The sequence below is a fragment of the Xiphophorus hellerii genome, chromosome 15, assembly GCF_003331165.1.
Source record: "Xiphophorus hellerii strain 12219 chromosome 15, Xiphophorus_hellerii-4.1, whole genome shotgun sequence".
NCBI lineage: Eukaryota > Metazoa > Chordata > Actinopteri > Cyprinodontiformes > Poeciliidae > Xiphophorus > Xiphophorus hellerii.
In genome coordinates, this window is record NC_045686.1 from 16,440,167 (window position 1) to 16,458,663 (window position 18,497).

The following is an 18,497-nucleotide window of genomic DNA, read 5'->3' on the forward strand; positions in this document are numbered from 1 at the left end:
CAAGCCTGAAAGAAAATTTATTTGAAATTCAAAGGAAACAAAGGCTGCTGTGATACGTTCCCTTTTTTAAGTATTACCTAATTAATCAGTAAAATGTTTGATTGATCAAAAGTCCTAAATTTACTGAAATATAAGCTATTTCTAGAGAAAAAAGGGAGAAGCTCAAGGTGTCAGAAAAGTTAGTGGAACTTAGCAACAGCTGTGTTTTTTATGTATTTCGGTTGACTTACATTGAAATTAACAACAGACTGGAAATGGAAGCGTATGCATGTTGCTGTCATTAATATTTTTTCAATTCTTAAATTTTCAAACTTTATTTTAAAATTCAGTATGAAAGTCACATACAAAAACTCTATTTTTAGGATATAATTCCAGATGAATATTATCTGTTAATCTAATTTAATTTGTCTTCCCTGGAGAGGCGTAGGGATTCAGACAAAACCTTATTTGAGCATTTTTAATGCCGAATTTCAGCTTCTTGATGGAGATAAGAAAAAATAACTCCATCAATTATTTTAGATCTTCTGATCTTTTCAAAATATCTAAAATGATCTTCTGATTACATCTAATTCATTCATTTCTAAGCCGCTAGCATATTTCAATTGTAATAAGAAAGCCTCTTAGTATTTGCTCAAATGGATCTTTATTGTGCTAATTACCTGTGCTAGATGAATTTATCCATTAAGGAGTCCTTTCGCCAACCGGGTAGTGTTCCAGACCGGTCACCCGGTCAACCAGGTCAAAGGTCATCTTTTTTGGTGGCTCAGGTGACACAAATGGTTTATTCAGACATTGTGGCCACCTAAGAGTGAACTCAGGGGAGCTTTGTGTCTGATGTTAGAAGTAAAATTAGCTGAGCACTAGTTCTCGCAGAGCTAATGATGCTGGATTTATTACCACTTCTAATGTTAAATATTATAGTTTTATTACCTCTTTACTTTGTCAACGGGATGGTCTGTTGAAAAACCTTCTGTGACTGTCTATGCACAAAGGAATCGTCTTAATAAAGCTGAATATAACTTATTACATCTATCATATTTGACTAACCCATAAAACAAATGCGATTTTCTTTTATTTTTATATGAAACAAGCATGTCTAAGAGTCAAAGACAAACGACCCGTCACACTGAGCGAGGCGAGAGACTCGGACACAGGGAACGCGTGCGTCCTAAAAGCTTTCTGGGATCAAAGCCTGCATGTGGTTGTGTTTTCGTAGATCATGTTGAGACAGAAACCAAGCCAAGCTTATGTATTGCTGCATGTGTGTGGGCGTGCGCGGGTGTGTGTGTATGTGTCGGGGGTCCTGCATGTGCGCTACATGTGGATAGCAGTTTCTCACGGCCATCCTAGTTGATGCCGTGACTGACAGCCTTGTTAAATTTCAGTAAAGCATGAAACATGACATGAAAGTGTTGTGTATGGGTGTGCGTACCTGTGTGAGTGTGTGTGTGTAAAGCGATCCATATGAGAAGTCTGGCCAACCTTTGCCCTCTGTCTTAAACAGCTAAGTGCTGCTTCTTATTCGCTCTCAGCAGGATCCTCTAATCAGAACCATTGCAGCACAATGGCGTCCTCTCCACACACACATCAACGTCCTAGTTTCCAGTTAACCGGAGTTTAGCGTCTGCCTTGCATCTTTTCTGTGCACTTACCTATGATTGCGATAATTTGGAAACTACCTGGATGTATGCTGCCTAGTTGAATTTTCCTGCGACTGCGTTTTACCCTGTGTGGGACTGTGTGTTTGGCAGCCTGCGCGTGCCCCTACACCTTGACAGTGTGTTGACACAGTGATTATAGGGCAGCTGGTACACATTGGCCCTCGCTCCACCCTGCATTTACTCGTCTAATTAGTTCCTGCTCCAAATCAGAGAGAGGAATTTTAATAGAGAACCACTGGTCTGCTGTCTGTCTCGACATAGCCTCACACAAAGGCGTGGATAAACCGAGCCTGTGTGTAGGAAGTGTATGCTGCGGTGGAGACCGAAGTATGGTTTCCCATAATCTTTTTTTTTTTCCAAGAACGCATACACACTGATTGACTTGACCACATGTCACAAGTATACCCCCCCAAAGTCAAGGCTGAGTTCAGTTTCTACATGGACATGTTTAACAGTTAGGAGCGACCTCTCCGCTGTGACCTAACATGACCCCGCTGGGACCTTTAAACTCTTACAGGGGGTTGAGTGCAGCGACCGAGCGCAGGATGGAGATAGGGTCACAGGTGAACAAGGGAAAGTTAATATCTGTCACTTAGACTGTAGTTAGCACTTTGAACTTGGTGGCATCTACTGCTACGGACAGCAGGTTGTGATTTATTTGAAAACATGGGATGGTATGAAATTATCAGGATGTGACTGGATTGATAAAAATATCGTGTTTGAATATCTACACGGAAATTTAAAACAGTAATTGTGAAATATTGTCTAAATGCTTTAATTTTTCAAATTACAAATTCTTACTGGGAAAATAATGTAACATTTATTAAGTTATTTTTAACACAAGGTTGCAACCAGATTTCCATAACTATGGAAAAGACAGAACCATTTTTTCTGATTTTCTAATCTTAAATAAGAGTAAATTTTTCTCATTTATAGTCAGATAAAGTAATGTAAATTATTCTTATATGCTAACTGCAAGTACAATGTCAGACAGGCTTTTTATGTTACACCAGGAGCTTAATTTACAACATTTCAGTTAAATGGAGGCAAGCATGTGGAATTAGGGCAGAAACGATGTCTGTGAGCAAGACGACCCACAATCTTGATTTTGTTTCATTAACTTTGTCAGAAGGAGAGGACCAGAATGATTGCGAAAAAAAGTAATTCAAAGATATGCAATATGTTTGACAAAAGTCATGTACTCCCTATCAAATCCTAAGAAAATATATAAATGCCTAAATTTCGAGAAAGCTAAAGAAAAAAAAAATCTATCTCCTCCTTATTCTGTCTCCTGGCAAATAAAAATAATTTTGGTATTCCTGACTGATCTCAAACAGAGCAGGTTTATTTTGAATGACTATCAGACAGTGTAAACTGTTGGCTATGATCTCTTTTTACTACGTATATAAATGTCTCAGTTTCAGCTGCATTTGCGTTATTTGGTTTTGAGTTGAAGACAACAATTTCAACTTAAAAAGCAGCTTTTATTATAGTTTTCAAGTGAACCTTTTCTGTTTCTGCTCCTTAAAAAGTAACATCAGTATAGTTACCTGATATTAGCTGATGAATAACTGTCCTACAGTCTTTTCTCTTCAAGCTCAATTTCTTGTAAGCAAGGGAAATGTGTACCAACACCAGGTGGGGGAGGAGCAGCACTGCACGACTCTAAAGTACAAAAAGCCACTTAGAACAATATTTTTCACTTAGGCAGTGTCTCTAGCATGTCATGAGTCCTTAACAAGTTTCAGAGGTTTTTTTTTTGGTGTTGTTGGGGGGGGGGTTGTGTTTTTTTTAATGTAAATTATTTTTGCACTTTGGTAATGTTACAAACCCAAACTAATTTAAAAATAATAAAATATGCTTTTTAGTTTTTGATAATTTGCATAACAGATAGCTTCATCTCCTGGAAGTGTTGAGGAAATATTTTTTACTTTTCTTTTCTTCTTTTTTTTTAATCACATCGTTTTATAATCCTGGTACAATGTGTTTGACTCATTAACACCATTTTATGGGGCTTGTTAATGGGACACTTAACACTGGTTCTTATGAGTCGCTTGTGTGTAATGCATCACATTTGTGTGTTTGAGGTTGTGTGTTTGCAAAGTAATTTACTGTCTTCTGGTTTCTCCGCAGGTGAAGAAATCACACAGTGAATCTCATGTTCCAGACCCTTCAGACGCCAGGTATGCTCATTTATATGTGTGTGCTGTTTACACCGAGTGTGTGTGTGTGCGTGCGTGCAGGGGTGTGTGTGTGTCCTGTTTCTTTGATCATGGTGCAGAGAGGTGAGGTTTCACTGCAGTCGCAAGCAATGGTGAGGTCATCGGTACTTCCCACAGGCTTCAGTTTCTGAAAACCACACACACACTCACATGCAAAAGAAATATATACTTATTACCCTGAGCTGAAACACAAATGACACATGCCATACATGCATTGAGAGCATGGATCCTTTTTCTGGTGTACCCTGCCAAAATGTTCAAGATCATGCAGTTTAAAGTTAAAATATAGAGTACCTTTCAAGGGCACACATATATCTTGACCTTTGCTTTTACATCTTGTAACTTTATAACCACAAAATGTATTATGCTTTAATGTGGTAGACAAACAAAAAGTAGTATGTAATCATGGAGTAGAGGAAAATGGATGTATGCTTCAAATTTTTTTTAGTGATAAAATCTGAAAAAGTTTACATAGTCCAGATCAAACAAATGCAAGTGAAATTATAATTTTTAAAAGCTTTTATAACGTTTTTGTGGTGAGTATACTCTTGCAGTCCCCACACTCAGATATACCAAAGTAAAATCCAGTTTATGTGGGAGACAAGTATATAAGTTGCTCTGGCTAGATGAGACTGGAAATGTACTAATTGGCCTGAGGGCAGAATATTAACATTACGCATCATCCGCACAGTAAAACCTGGTGGTGGCAGCATCATACTCTGAGGATGCTGTTCTTCAGGAAGACAGGGAAGCTGGTGAGAGTTGATGAAAAGATGGATCGAAAAATATATAGACTAAGTGTCGGGTTCTCCTTCCAGCAGTACACTGACGCTATAGATGCAGCCAGAGCTACCGTGGTTTGGATCTGGGCATATTCATCATGAGATAATGGCCCTGTCATAGTCTAGATCTGAATCTAAACAAGAATCAATTGCAAAAGTGCTTCTCACAGATCAAATCTCCATCTGTTTGGACTGAACTATTTAACTAAGAGTAGGCATAAATTTTAGCCTCTAGATGTCAAAAAAAAGCTAGAAACATTCCCCAACTGCAAGCAATGACTCAAATCTTAGTTTTCACATATTTATCTTTCCTTTTTCTTTACATCACAGTTGGTCAGTAATATAAAATCACAATAGAATAAATAAAAATTTGTCATCTTAACATAACCAAAAGTTAGAGGTCATCAGATATTTTTACAAGGCACTGAAGTCTCTAACCCTACAGCTGATTGGAAACGGGACATTTTACTGACGTGAGGCCTTTTTCCTTCTAAAATAAAACATTCAACCAAAAAACTGGAATGAATATAATCCTTAGCTGCATCTCTGAATCTGCTGTATGTCTTTGACTCCAGCGAGCCATATATTTTACTAGAATTTTGCTCATTTTAGTCAAAGGCCAGACGTAATGTAAAAAACAGAAAAGAGTTTATGAAACACCAATTCCTGCCACTGCCTCTCGAGACGAGCAAAAACAGAGAGGGGGGAAAATGGGCAAGGAGGGGAGAGAGAATTATTTCCTGCTGTTGAAAGACAAAAGTAAGGATGGATGAAGGGTTTTGAACACACAGCGGAAAAGTAATTGTGAAACTCGCTAACTCTGTGCACATAATAGAAAAGACATTATTTTAGTCTGAATGTCCAGGTGAACACTGTGTCTTACTTTCTAAAAGACTAATAAAATTAAATTCTTCGTTCTTTGTACATTTTACTTTTGGATATCTTCCCCAGGCAGCTATAAAATGTTTATTATTTATCTTGACTTTGGTTTGCAGTCATGTGTAGAGATGTAGAGATATCTGCAGGGATGTTCACTCTGTTCAGCAACATTAGTTTGGTTCTTTTTCCATCTCTGTATTTGTTTGGCCTTTGATGTAACGCACAAAAGGAAGAGTTTGAGAAAACCTCGAGGTCAGTGACTAAGGGCTCTCACACACACACATTTATAAGAGGTACTGTCCACACACGCAATGAGTTAACAAAGAACTGCGTCCTCCCCCAACAAACCTCTCCTTCTGCTGCTGTGAGTCTTCAGTGATGACTAGTAATAAACTTGAGTTTTGAGTTGGTTTTTCTCACAATGTGCATGCATTAACAGTAGCAAGAAGTGATTTATTTCTTCAATATGTGTTTTGTTCCAACTTTAAAAAGTAATATAGATCTCAATAGACATTGAGGGTCAGTATATTTGAACTCCAGCTGTTATTTTATCTCTTCTCCCTCTGACTGCCCGCACACTCACTCTCACACTCTCAGTTTATCATTACCACCTTGTGCGTTGATCCGTCCCAGTCATGCATGTAGAGCACATTGTAAAAGCTCAAGCATGGCAGGTTGTGGGTTTGTATTCCTGCCCGCAAGTGCATACATCCCTTCGCTCAGAAGCGCACACATCCCAGTCCATAAAATAGCCAGCAGGCCCATAGTCAATGTCTAACGCCTCTGAACACATGCTCGGCTAAACTGACCGATACTGAGCAGCATGAGGTTTATGACACTGTGGGAATACTGAATATGATTCAATGTGCTCACTGGGAGTCTTACATATTAAATCAAAGAGGTAGGTCCTCCAGCTGTGAGAGCGTTTTTTTTTTTTTTTTTTCTGTTGATTTTTTTTTTGTGTGTGTCATTCAAGAATTGCGGTTCATCTTATTGCTCCCTGCCCTCCATCCTTGCCTCTGTTAGGTCTATGGAAATGCAGGACCTAGCCAGTCCTCATAACCGCGTGGGAGCCGGAGATTCGACAGGCTCCAAACTGGACAAGAGCAACCTTGGCAGTCCCTCCATCACCACTAATGGAACAGGAGGTGAGCAGGCAGAACACGTTTACCAGCTGTGACTGTGATGGAGAGGTCACTTTAAGTCGTTTAACGGTCTCAAAGTCTCTTTGTCACATTATGACCCCACACTTCAACTTATTCTAGTAGTAAGATGGCAGCACAAAGTAAAGCTAAATAGTGGAGAGAAAGTTTTTTTTTTTTACATCTAATATAAAGTTAAATTTTTAAGTCTAAAAGATTTTCTTCCACAATTGCCCTGTTTTTATGTCTATCCACCTCTCCTGCCCCTGCTGAATAAAAACCTCCCCCCAGCATAGTACTGCCTCCACCGTGTTTCAAAATGGGCATTGTCTATTTTAGTGAAGTACAGTATTATTTTTTGCCCTAAATGTCATTTTGCTCGTAGGTCAAGCAGCTCAATTTAGTCTCATCTGACCAAAGCATATTGTTCCCCATTTTTGTTGTGTTCAGTACAATACTTGTGGCAAACTACAAAAGAGGCCGTTTTTAAATTCATGGCTTCAACTTGGTAAACAGTTAAAAAGCTCAAGTGGTACTAATATGTTAAGATGGCATTGTTATTTCAATAAAAAAAAATACACTAAATGGTGTGTCAACTCTGACAAAAATGTTTATGCATTGCACTGGAAAACACAGATACACATATCGGGCAGTTCAGTTCCTTTGCTCCATTCTTTGCCAGGAAAAGATTGATATAAACACAACAGCATATCTAAAACCTAGACAAGTATTTTTTAATTTCTAAATACTGAATATTATATAATGCGTAAACCTAAAATTCTTCCAACTGACTAGAGCATTATAGTACATTTTATCTGTGTAGAAAAGGAGTTTCTTAATTTCTACATCCACCTAAATGATCAATGAGATAATAAAAATGATAACGTAGCGGTAAACTTTTAACAAGAATGTGATTTTTTTTTCCTGGTTGCCAAAAATGTCTTAATTTTCCTCCTGGATAGATCGTATTTTTGCGTGATATGAAGTTAAGCACCAAGTTACAATGAACACTTCAGCATTCACTGCCTAAAACCTTAAAACTTACTTTATTTTCAGAAGCACAAACCCTGTGAACAGCTACAGACCATCTGATAGAAAACACACATGCAAGCCACACACTGAAACTTGGTTCAAACAAAAGCATTTGAATTCAACATCATGAAACCTGTTGTAAAAAAAGAAAAGTGTTTAAGATTTTCAACATGCACAGATAAATACAGGATCAGGACATTTATGGAGACAAACATTAGACATGCACATGCAAATGTAGGCGTGCACACACGTACACACTGGCATTAGTGCCACAGAATGTGTGTAAACACACAGTAAAGCTCTTCTGCTTTCCTCGGCTAACCATTTGGCAAACTGCATCTGTGTGTGTGTGTGTGTGTTGAGTTTAAGTGCAGGCCCCAAATCCTACTGGAAACTATTTCCTCTACAAGAGCATTAAAGCATCACTGCTGTCTTAGATGTCAACGCTAGCTTGCACTTTTCTCTTCTCTTTTCTTTCTCCACCAGCCTTTTTTGCCCCCCTCTTCCACAATTTATATATTTTTTGCATTCCTTTACGTCACCCTTTGCTATCCTATTCTCTCAGTGGGCTTCAAAGGAGTTTGACAATGTAATAACACAGGATTTAAGGGTTTTATTGAAGACAATCCTTTGATCTAACCACAATTTGATAGCAGATGATAATAGAAAAAGCTTCATCCTGCAGTTTGCTCGTCTCGACGTGCTAACAGAGACGCGGCTACATTAATAGCATTGGCCCGGGCAGACTAACACCAAATTCAGACGCCACCAAGTCATTTGTGATGAGCTCACAGTTAATAGTTAAAGCAGACAGAGTCAGGACTACACGCAGACAGCCAAAACAAACTACATAACCAGCATTCCCCTCACCTGACATCAGCCAACACTCAGGCCCACGGGCCATCTCCACAGCAACTCATTTGTCTTCATTACAGCTGGTCCACTGGGCTCTATTGCTCCCTGAGGGGATTAATGAAGCCGGCCGGAATTAAATGGAGTTCTCATATGGTCGCTGATGAGTTTTAATCATGTTCAAAGAAGTGACCAAGAACCGTATGCAATATATAAAGAGGGTCAAGAGGCAGGCTGTTTTAAATTGGTGATCACGTCCTGCAGTTGGTTTCTTTATTGCTTGGAGGAAATTGTTTACATAGATGGAAGCAGAGAAAGATGCATCAGACAGCCTTTACTCTCAGTTCACATTGACATTCTTTTTTTGAAACAGGTAAAAAATATTAACTATACAATTTGCAGCAACACTTTAAACCACTGAAATGGTTCCATCTTTTATTTATCCACATAATGACTCAGATTTACTTCTAGGCGAATCTATTAAAGTTTTTTTGAGTTGACACTTTTACAATGATGAAATGAAGTCTTTTGCCTCCTCAAAGATTCCTTCTGTTTTTGCTTATTTGCCACACTTAAATAATTTAAATTATTAAGTGTTAATTATAATAATTTTACCTGTAATATTAGGGTAACATGAGTAAACACAAAGAATGTTTCCCAATGAGTCTTTTACAACGCCAATAAGAATTGTCTTCTTTGCCAAAATTGTGCTTCTTATTGTACTTTTTTGTCGACCTTTGCTTACATTTCTCAAAGTTAGCCTTTGGTTTCATAAGGTTGGAACCAAAACTTAAATAGTCAAGCCAAAAAAAAAGGTATTCCATATTTTTCTACATGTACTTTAAACCAATGTTTCATCATGATCTGTGTGATGCAGTTGTTAATAATCTACCATGGATCATGCACCTGGTTTTAGTTGCATCATATCCTCTCCATCTTCCCGCCTTGCACTCCTGCAGGTGAAAGCATGACCGTTCTAAACACGGCTGATTGGCTGCTGGGTTGCAGCAGCCCGCCCCCTGCCTCGGGTTCCAAGGACTATGGTACAGAGGAGCATGTGTGTGAAACTCATAGAGCATTACATTAACAGCAAAGAGGGTCAGTCTGTGTAGTAGAGAATGATTTTCTTCCAGGGCCTGGTCTGATTGGCTTTTGTTTGCTGTACTGTATTGTTTGTGTTTGACATGCCAACACTGAATTTATTACAGCGTGTGTGGTCTTCAAATGTAGTATTGCAGAGGTTCCCACTGGTCAGAGGATCGGTTTTCATGGATCCGAAGGGGAAGTCAGTAGATGTGAAGGGAAATTTGCCAGGTGGTTTTCTGTACATAATTGTGTTTTAAACGTAATTATCAAATTTCATGGTATTTATCATTTTCAGGAACTTAAATGAAAAACAGGAAGGCGGGTACATTAAGGTGCTCAGTTAGGTTGTAGTTATTTAAACTCGATACCCTCAACAGCGAACTTTGATTAGCTTTAAAAAGGGGAACCCCTGCACAGAGCTTTCTGTTGACACACTGGAATTGCAGAATTGCATGGTGATGTATTTGTTTATTTGCGTTTTACCCTGCATGATTTATGTTTTTTTTTTTTGTTTTATTTATGTAACATCATAAGCTTAAAACTATAACTCTATTTCTTGTCCTATTCTTTCAAGTGAAAACAGAGCCTTTGAATAGCAGTGATACGGTCACCACGACAGGCGACACAGCACTGGACACATATGCTGGCTCAGGTAAAGCACGTCAAGCATTTCAGCTCGACACACATGAAACCATTGTCTCCCATAGATATCGTCATCATCCATTTTAGCTCAGTGGCAGCCCTGCTGAAAGCTTTAATCCACTGAACTGCTGTCTGGCCTTGGATTGTATCATGAGAGGCTGGCACAAGGATGAGAGACATTTTCACGTTTGTCTTTTTTTTTTTTCAGAATCACAAACAGACCTGTGGTTCTTTTACACTGCAAAGCCCACACGCGGATACACAAAGCATTTGCGAGAGCGCTTAAAAGTAGCGGGGTGTTTGTCAGTACTGCGCTCTGACATCTCAATGACCACAAAAAGACATTGTGTTTCACTGTGAGGCCCTCTGCAAGGGTTTTTTTTTTTTGTGGACTCTCTCTGCAGTGGAGAACTTGACTTTTCTCCATTCAAAATGCTTCAGATTGTGTGTTTACTGGAATAGCATTTCAGCTCCAATAAGCCAGAGCCCTTGAGTTATGCTGGTTGTGAAGGATTTTATTATAAGCAAAGCTAAACACCGGTTTCAAACTTTCTTGTTTGGGATTATTTTACTGCTTTCAGTAATCACCAGCAGCGGATACAGCCCTCGTTCGGCCCATCAGTACTCTCCTTCGCTCTACCCGTCAAAGTAAGTTTGCTTGCTTTTTCTTTTTCTTTCAAACACATTTTTGATGAGGTAGAGTTGTCTATAAGCTCACCTCTGTTTTCCCAGGCCCTATCCTCACATCCTCTCCACACCACCGGCTCCTGCAATGCCAACATACGCTGGCCAGCCTCAGTTCAGCAGCATGCAGCAGTCAACCGTTTATACAGCCTACTCACAGACAGGACAGGCCTACGGACTCTCCACTTATGGTATGAACAACAGGCACTAAAATTTACTAAAACTTAGATGGGTGTGAAATGGGTTGTAGGCATCTTACAGCCAGAGATTAAGCAACAACAGGTGAGGGAGGGTTATCTGTAATGCTAGAATTAGGTTAGGCATGGTGGCAGAATGTTGGAGTTGCTCTGTTACGTTAGTTCTCATTTGTTCTTTTTGTAGGCTTTTGCTCGTAATTTCATTTTTTTGGTTGAGGCATTTCATGTTTAGACAATTATTCCTTGTGGTTTTGGAAGCTGTGCAGCTAGGAGGTTTTTTGTTCTTACTTCTTTACTTCTGGATAGTTGTTATGATGCATAACCGTGGCAACAAGGTATTGTTTTCACAAATGAAAGCATGTGATTAGCATCTCAAAAGTTCTAGTAGAACCTGAACTATTTACAAATTTACAGAGAGCAGAGAGAGAAGAAGGAAGTTCAAACCATCGCTACCATTGATGATAATGGGCAAGAATCCTATCGCCATCTCTCTAACCATGCCACCAGACAGATATATAAAAAGTTTTTGCAAAAGCAAATGAGGTGTATTAGCACTGCTTGCCATCAACTGATGATGTCATCCAGAACATTTTCTGTGAAATATTGTTTCTGTTGCCCAGAAATTGGCCTGTTAGCATGTCATGACCGTCACGAGGCGGACTACAACAACACTTGTGTGTACTACATACATCAAGAGCATCACCTTCTCCAACAACTCTTTGGAGATACTTGGATACCATGGGTTAGGACAGAAGTGGAAGGCTTCAGGGCTTTTGAAATCATAACTTTTAAAACCTTGGTATAACTCAACAGTAGAAGCTAGCACATGCTTCATAGGCTTGCCTTTATAAAAGAAAATGTGTTGTCCTTATTTTCTTAAAGTTAATTATATGTCTCTTTTCATTGTTAATTAAAGAGATAGTTGGCTACAAATGTTTAAGTAAAGACATAGGGCTGCAGGACAGAAGGGGAAAAAAGTAAGTTATTATTTCCATTTGAACAACATGGTTTAACTGTGGCTGCATCTGCTGCTATGACAATTAAACATCTTATTTTTAGTTGTTTGATCACTTTACCAGAGCATCCAAACAACAAGCATTGTCCAAATATATTATTGACATAAACAACTCGCACAGCACAGGTATAATTAGCTGATATTTAGTGAACTCCAAGTTGTTTCCCACTGTATTGAAGCGGCTTAATGCAATAACAATAAGTTTCATTATTTTAAGCAATTGTAAATATAAATACATAGTTTCATTAAGCTGGTACAATTTTGTTACATTAATTCCACACGTTAAAACTTTGTCTGTTTGTTAACTTTGCACTTCACTTCCATTTTAAAATGCAACAGCTTACATTTTTTGACAAAGGGAAAAAATTAAAAAACATAATGAGTCCTTGTGAAACGGAAGGAAAATAGCGTTAAATTAATTTCAAAATTACCTGGTTTTAAAACATGACTTTTTTGGTGTTCGATTGTTTAGGCTATTTAATCAATGGGCAACAAGGCCTTTCATTAATAGTCTAACGATGACAAATTCTGGTTCTGGTTAAAACTGTAGGACACATACTGAGGCATCAAATTCCACCAGGCATTCAACAGTTTTACTGATACTAGCAGAGAGAAAAAAAACTAAAGATTTACTGTGAATCTCATTGCAAGAGAGATATTTTGTGAAAGTGATAATGGCATAACCAGTATTTGTTTGTTCTCTTCACAGATCTGGGTGTGATGCTTCCTGGGATTAAGACGGAGAGCAGCCTCACCCAGAGTCAGTCTCCCCTCCAGACTGGCCTCAGCTACAGCCCCGGCTTCACCACACCTCAGCCTGGACAGACTGCCTATTCACCCTATCAGATGCCAGGTCAGTTCAGTGAATATACATATTTCTTTTCTAGCGGGTTCTGGGAATAAGATTACCTCTTCGCAAAGGCTTTCGGTTCCACTTTTTGTGTTCTTGTATTTTGTTTTCAAAGGTTCCAGTTTCACTCCTTCGTCAGGCCTCTACGCCACCAACAACTCTGTATCCAACCCTGCCAACTACACTGCCACACAGCAGGTACTATACAAACATACACACAGTATTTATCAATCTAGTACATCAGCATTCGCTTTCCAGCACACAATAAGACAAATGGTCCTCCATAACTATACATAATTGTTTGACAGATTTGATGTCTGTAATAAAACTAAAGTATTTTGCGTCATTTAAATTGCAAGATATTTGAAAACCGAAGTGATTTGTTCTTTTGCGGCAGAATGAAGAAATAAAGCCTTACACCAATTTTGCAACCTGGGGAAACATTTGAAAGAAGTAGAAAATTAGCCTCAGTTAAAAAATGCTTAGTCCTGCAATATTTATTCATGTCCACATGATAAATGGTATTCTAGTACTAAAATGCTAATAAGATGATTTTAATGTCTGTCTTTTGATAGATGTGGTTGTTAATAAAAGACCAAAGTTTGGCCAATATGGGTGGAGTGTGTTTGTGTGTGGGCGTGCGCTTGTATTTCTCAAGTCGTGACGATCGTTTTGATTTAATGCCCACACTCAGGGGATACGGCACCAATTTGAGGATAAAATCAGTTTATCATTAAAAAAATGACAAATTGTTTAATGTAACCTATTTTAAGGCTATGGTCAAACTGGTTAAAGTTTATGATTAGGTGATCAATTTCAATGTGAGCTAGCAAAATGTTCCCTTGCATATTGGAAACACTTTACTGAATAAAAGAAAAAAAAAAGCACAAGACCAAAAGGAGGGACTGGAGTCTGGCAGAAAACAATTAAGTCCGTCCACATTGTAGAATATGAGAACAGACTTGCGTACAACTCTCTCTTTGACTACACACCATCTGTGCAAGAATGTTTACGTGCATTTATGTGGTATGCTGCAGTTTATAAAGACTTCCAGAGATGGATGTACTGACAGTTTTAGAGAGCTGAGTCATAAAAGTGCCCATCTCCACTTGGTCATTTAAATGGAGAAGCGCAAGGCTTTGATTGTCTCTGGAATATAAAATAAAGACTGGAGGGAATGAAGGATTAGAGAAATGAGAGGGAACACTAGTAAAATCTGCTCTCTGAAGTACGTCTGGGCCGTTTCCTGGAAACTGAAGCATGTTGCTTCTTGTACTCCTTGTCTTTATGTGTTCACAATCAGTGTTATCATCTGCAGGATTATCCCTCGTACACGACGTTTGGCCAAAACCAGTATGCGCAGTATTACTCCCCCTCCACTTATGGGTCGTACATGACCTCCAACAGCGTGGATGGCACCGGCTCTACGGCAGCCTATCAGCTGCAGGATCCCGCTCCTGCCATGACCGGACAGGCTGCTGAGATTCACCCAGGTTTGCAAGATTCCTTAATACATCTGAGTTTCAAAGTGCTTTATAGTTGAGCTAAATCAAAATGTATGAAACAAGAGAGGCAGCAAGACAAGATTTTGATGCATTTTGTGTCTACTTGTTTTGTCTACAACTAACATTTAAATTGATATGATGTTCTGAAATTCTGAAGCGTGCAAAAAATTAGGGAACCAGACACTTCTTCACACCCTTCCAGATCTTTATGTTGATAAGGTTTCAAGTGGATTTTTGCAGCAAAATTTAATAATTAGACAGATCAAGATATGATGTGCAAAAAAAAAAAAGATATGACGCCTCTGGCAAAATAGTTTAAAGAGGCAGCATCTACAAATGTAGAGTCGTTGAGAGGAATCACTGAGGTGCCCCTCAAAAGATAGGGGCTGCAGAGGAAGAACAATTTAAATCAGTCAAGAGAAAAGTATTTAATAACAACTTTATGTTCAGGTGGTGCCGTGTCAACAAGTTGTTCGAGTCAACAAGATTATTGTAATCCATTGCAACAAAAGTTGCAGAAAAGCCCAAAAGTTAAATTAACAAAGATCAAAACCATGGTCTAACCACTGGGTCACATTTTTATTCCCAATCAACTAATGCTAAATATTGTACATGTATGCATGTGTGTGCTAAAAATATACCAAACTGTGCCTAAAAACATAACTTTAGATTCAACTGCACGGCTTTCTTCTTTTTTTCCTTGTTTGACTTGGTTTGTCTTGGCCGGAATTCAGAATCACTGATTAGAAAAGCTTATCATTCTTGCTGTCACTGACTTTTTCCCTTTCTTTAGCTTTCTCAATTTTTCCTCAATCTCCCTCTACCCAAGCAGCTCCAGTGTGTATCTGTTCTTTTTCTTATTGTTGTTGTCGTCCGTCACATGTAGTGTGTGTCTTTGTTATCCACCCCCACTCCCACACTCTCCCTTTCCACTCAGATTGAGACATAACAATATGAGAGTCGAGGCTTAAGGTCTGGTTCTAGTTACCAGGCAGCAGTAGGAGCATATGGCAGTGGGAGGGCGTGCTCGTGTGGAAGAATGTGTGTGTGTCTTTGTGTGCATTCTTCTGTATTCCTTTGCAGACACACATGCAGTATCTATGCAAGAACAATCAGATCGCATAAGTTTTGTCTTTCCCATTTTGCTAAACCTTCACATGTTCCCGTTATCCCAAAATTTGTCGAAACGACCAATAGTTCTTTTTTGGGTTTCCTGCTTTCTTTTAAGTTGACCTGGCGTTCCAATTACATTGAATTATTAAATTTGACAGGCTGTACAAGTCTGATTTAGAGCAACAGAACACTTGTGAAATCAGCTCTAACCACATTATTACTTTCCAATGCACTGGACATAGTTTGATTGCTTGTGTAGTTTTGAGGGAGATTTGGGAGGATTTCCAAATATGAAATGTTTCAAGCACATTTTCTGTGTCTGTACTCGCTCTCAGGGGACTTTGATACAGTGCAGAGCCCCTCCACGCCCATCAAAGAGCTGGACGATAGAGCCTGCCGGAGTGGGGGGTCCAAGTCTCGCGGCAGGGGCCGCAAAAACAACCCTTCTCCTCCCCCTGACAGTGACCTGGAGGTAAAGAACTAAGGAACTCGCTCTCACAGAGTACTTGGAGTTCTGAATAAACAATCTATTCAAATCTCAATGGAAATATGGTATTTCATTTGATTTTTATCCAACCTGCTTACTGTTGACTACAGTACAAAGGAAAGGGACATGGAACAGTTTTTAGTGTCTTGTACAATAAAAATATACAGGCAAAACTTTTTCTACATTTTTTTTTTGGTTGTTGTGAAACACTTTATCTCTTTCGTTTGGTTCTGCAGAGAGTGTTTGTGTGGGATCTCGATGAGACGATCATCGTCTTCCATTCTTTGCTCACAGGCTCCTATGCACAGAAATATGGCAAGGTACGTATGACACCGTTTTCATAATCTAATAGAATTACATCACTGTCAGTTTCTGCTGGGAAAATCTTTCCATCCAGACTGAACGATCTCAGTCAGCTTGGGGGAAAATAGATAAAATGTTAAAGACATGCCTATCTGTCGCTGATAGAACTTTCCTACTTTAATAGACTCACTATAGACTCCATACACTGGTCCTATTACAAATGCAGTTATGAACTGGTTTGACCAGATCTTGTACAAAGGCGTACTAAAGCCTTCTCTTACATTAAATTTTGGATCCTTTTTTCATTGTCTTGTAGACAAAGGAAGGAGGAAGTTGCTCTGGTCAGATGAGATTAGCATTTTACTTTTTGGCTTACATGTAAGATGCTTTGGGTGGTGGGAAGAAAAATGGTGGTGGCAGCATCATGCTGCAGGAACGCTTTTCTTTAACAGACAGAAAATGTGGTCAGAGTTTATAGGAAGATGGATTTTATCACGAGGTTATTTTATGGGAAAAAACTGACAGTTAGCAAAAACAGCCACTGTAAATACAGCAAAAAAAAAAAGGTGTTTCTTTAAAAGTATTAACTTAAGAAGGATGAACACATAAGTGCTCTATAGATATTTTTATTTTTTTATTTTTGTAAAATAAAGTCTAACGTTAATTTCACTTCTCATTAATGGGATGCTTTATGTTGGTCCACTTCATAAAATACTAACATAATACAACGACTTTTGAGGTTTTAATTTGATTAAATGTAAAAAGTTCAAGTTGCAAAACATCGTTTATCCACAATAACTGTTATATTATCACCAGACTAATTTTTAACTAATTGGAATTTATAAACACTGCTGCAAACATGAGCTACACATGCTGATTTAAAGCAGCTGGCGATTATTAAAACACAATGTTTACACACACACACATACGCAGTCAAAATCTGTTAAACTGTAATAATAGCTCTATGCAATACATTGATTGTGTGTCTGGAGCTTATGCTATTGTAGAGGTGAAAGTGCTTGACATAGCATTTCTATGTCAAGCACTGCTTTTTTGGCAGTGGAAACAGAGCTAACGCTAAGTGAGCACCTGGTCCTGTTTTGCCCTGAGAGCAGTTTGAAGGAAAATTCACCAGCTCTGAGACGAGAGTCCAAGATTACACAAAATGTAGTCAAAAATAACAGAATGAGTCCTCGATGTGCCTTTATTTCTCTCAGTAGATTACTTATGTTACATTAAAAGTTCCAGGAATGTCACGGTCAATTTATGATCACGTACACAGTAAAATTAGTCTTTAAATGAAGCTATTTATAACTGTCAATGCCTTCATTAGTTTAATCACAACCAATGAAAATTATGTGCTAATTTCTTACTTTGAGTAATGCTTATTTCAATTTTCTCTAAACTTATTTGGTGGTCTCACTTTATCACACACCAGCTACACTGTTTATACTTCCCTTTATTTTAACAGCTCCTGGCTCTGATCTTGGATCATGCTTTGTGGCCCAGGTTACATTTATTTACTGGGCGACGTTGTTCTTGTGTGCACAACTACAGCTAGCAGCCAGCCTATGAAGGCTTTTAAAACCTGCTCAGGTCTAATATCCTGATCCTGTTGGCAGTAAAACAAAAACTGGCAGAACACACACACACACACGCACACCCACACACCCCCACACACACAGTGTAAGGCCAAACTGGCATGAAACCCCTGGCAGTTCAGAAGTTTTACAGATGCAGTTTTGTGGGCACAGAAGTACTTTGCATTCATGCAGTATTCCCCCCCTCTCTCATTTAATGTTTGGCAAATTACATTTAATGGGTATGAGAAACGTCCTGATGAGTTGTAAATTGGTGAGTGTGGGGGTGAGACATGGAAACACATGTGGACTTAGTGGTTGATCCAGTTTGGTTTCTCCCACACTTATTGTGGAGAAACAATCAGGAAAAATTTTAGCTTGAGGTCTGCAATCTGGTAATGAGATTGACTCAATGTCTTTTGGGGTGTACTGTTAACTCAATGCACTCTCCGTTAGGCATAACAA

At 38.7% G+C, this 18,497-nt stretch overlaps 1 protein-coding gene across 7 annotated transcripts in view; it reads left to right on the forward strand.

The window, feature by feature from the left end:
* eya4 (EYA transcriptional coactivator and phosphatase 4) overlaps positions 1–18,497 on the forward strand; it is a 49,931-nt gene that overhangs the window by 23,186 nt on the left and 8,248 nt on the right. For 5 of the 7 annotated variants that reach the window (XR_004342075.1, XM_032584454.1, XM_032584450.1 and 2 more), the window contains 11 exons: positions 3,795–3,844; positions 6,571–6,692; positions 9,530–9,613; positions 10,231–10,308; positions 10,880–10,946; positions 11,031–11,173; positions 12,904–13,047; positions 13,160–13,242; positions 14,363–14,537; positions 15,998–16,134; positions 16,386–16,469. Coding sequence is in view for 6 of the 7 variants with exons in the window: in XM_032584454.1 (XP_032440345.1) it covers positions 3,795–3,844; positions 6,571–6,692; positions 9,530–9,613; positions 10,231–10,308; positions 10,880–10,946; positions 11,031–11,173; positions 12,904–13,047; positions 13,160–13,242; positions 14,363–14,537; positions 15,998–16,134; positions 16,386–16,469 (1,167 nt within the window). In the remaining variant the exon portion in view is untranslated. The remainder of the gene's footprint in view (positions 1–3,794; positions 3,845–6,570; positions 6,693–9,529; positions 9,614–10,230; positions 10,309–10,879; positions 10,947–11,030; positions 11,174–12,903; positions 13,048–13,159; positions 13,243–14,362; positions 14,538–15,997; positions 16,135–16,385; positions 16,470–18,497) is intronic. The other 2 variants (XM_032584452.1, XM_032584451.1) reach the window with 1 other exon arrangement.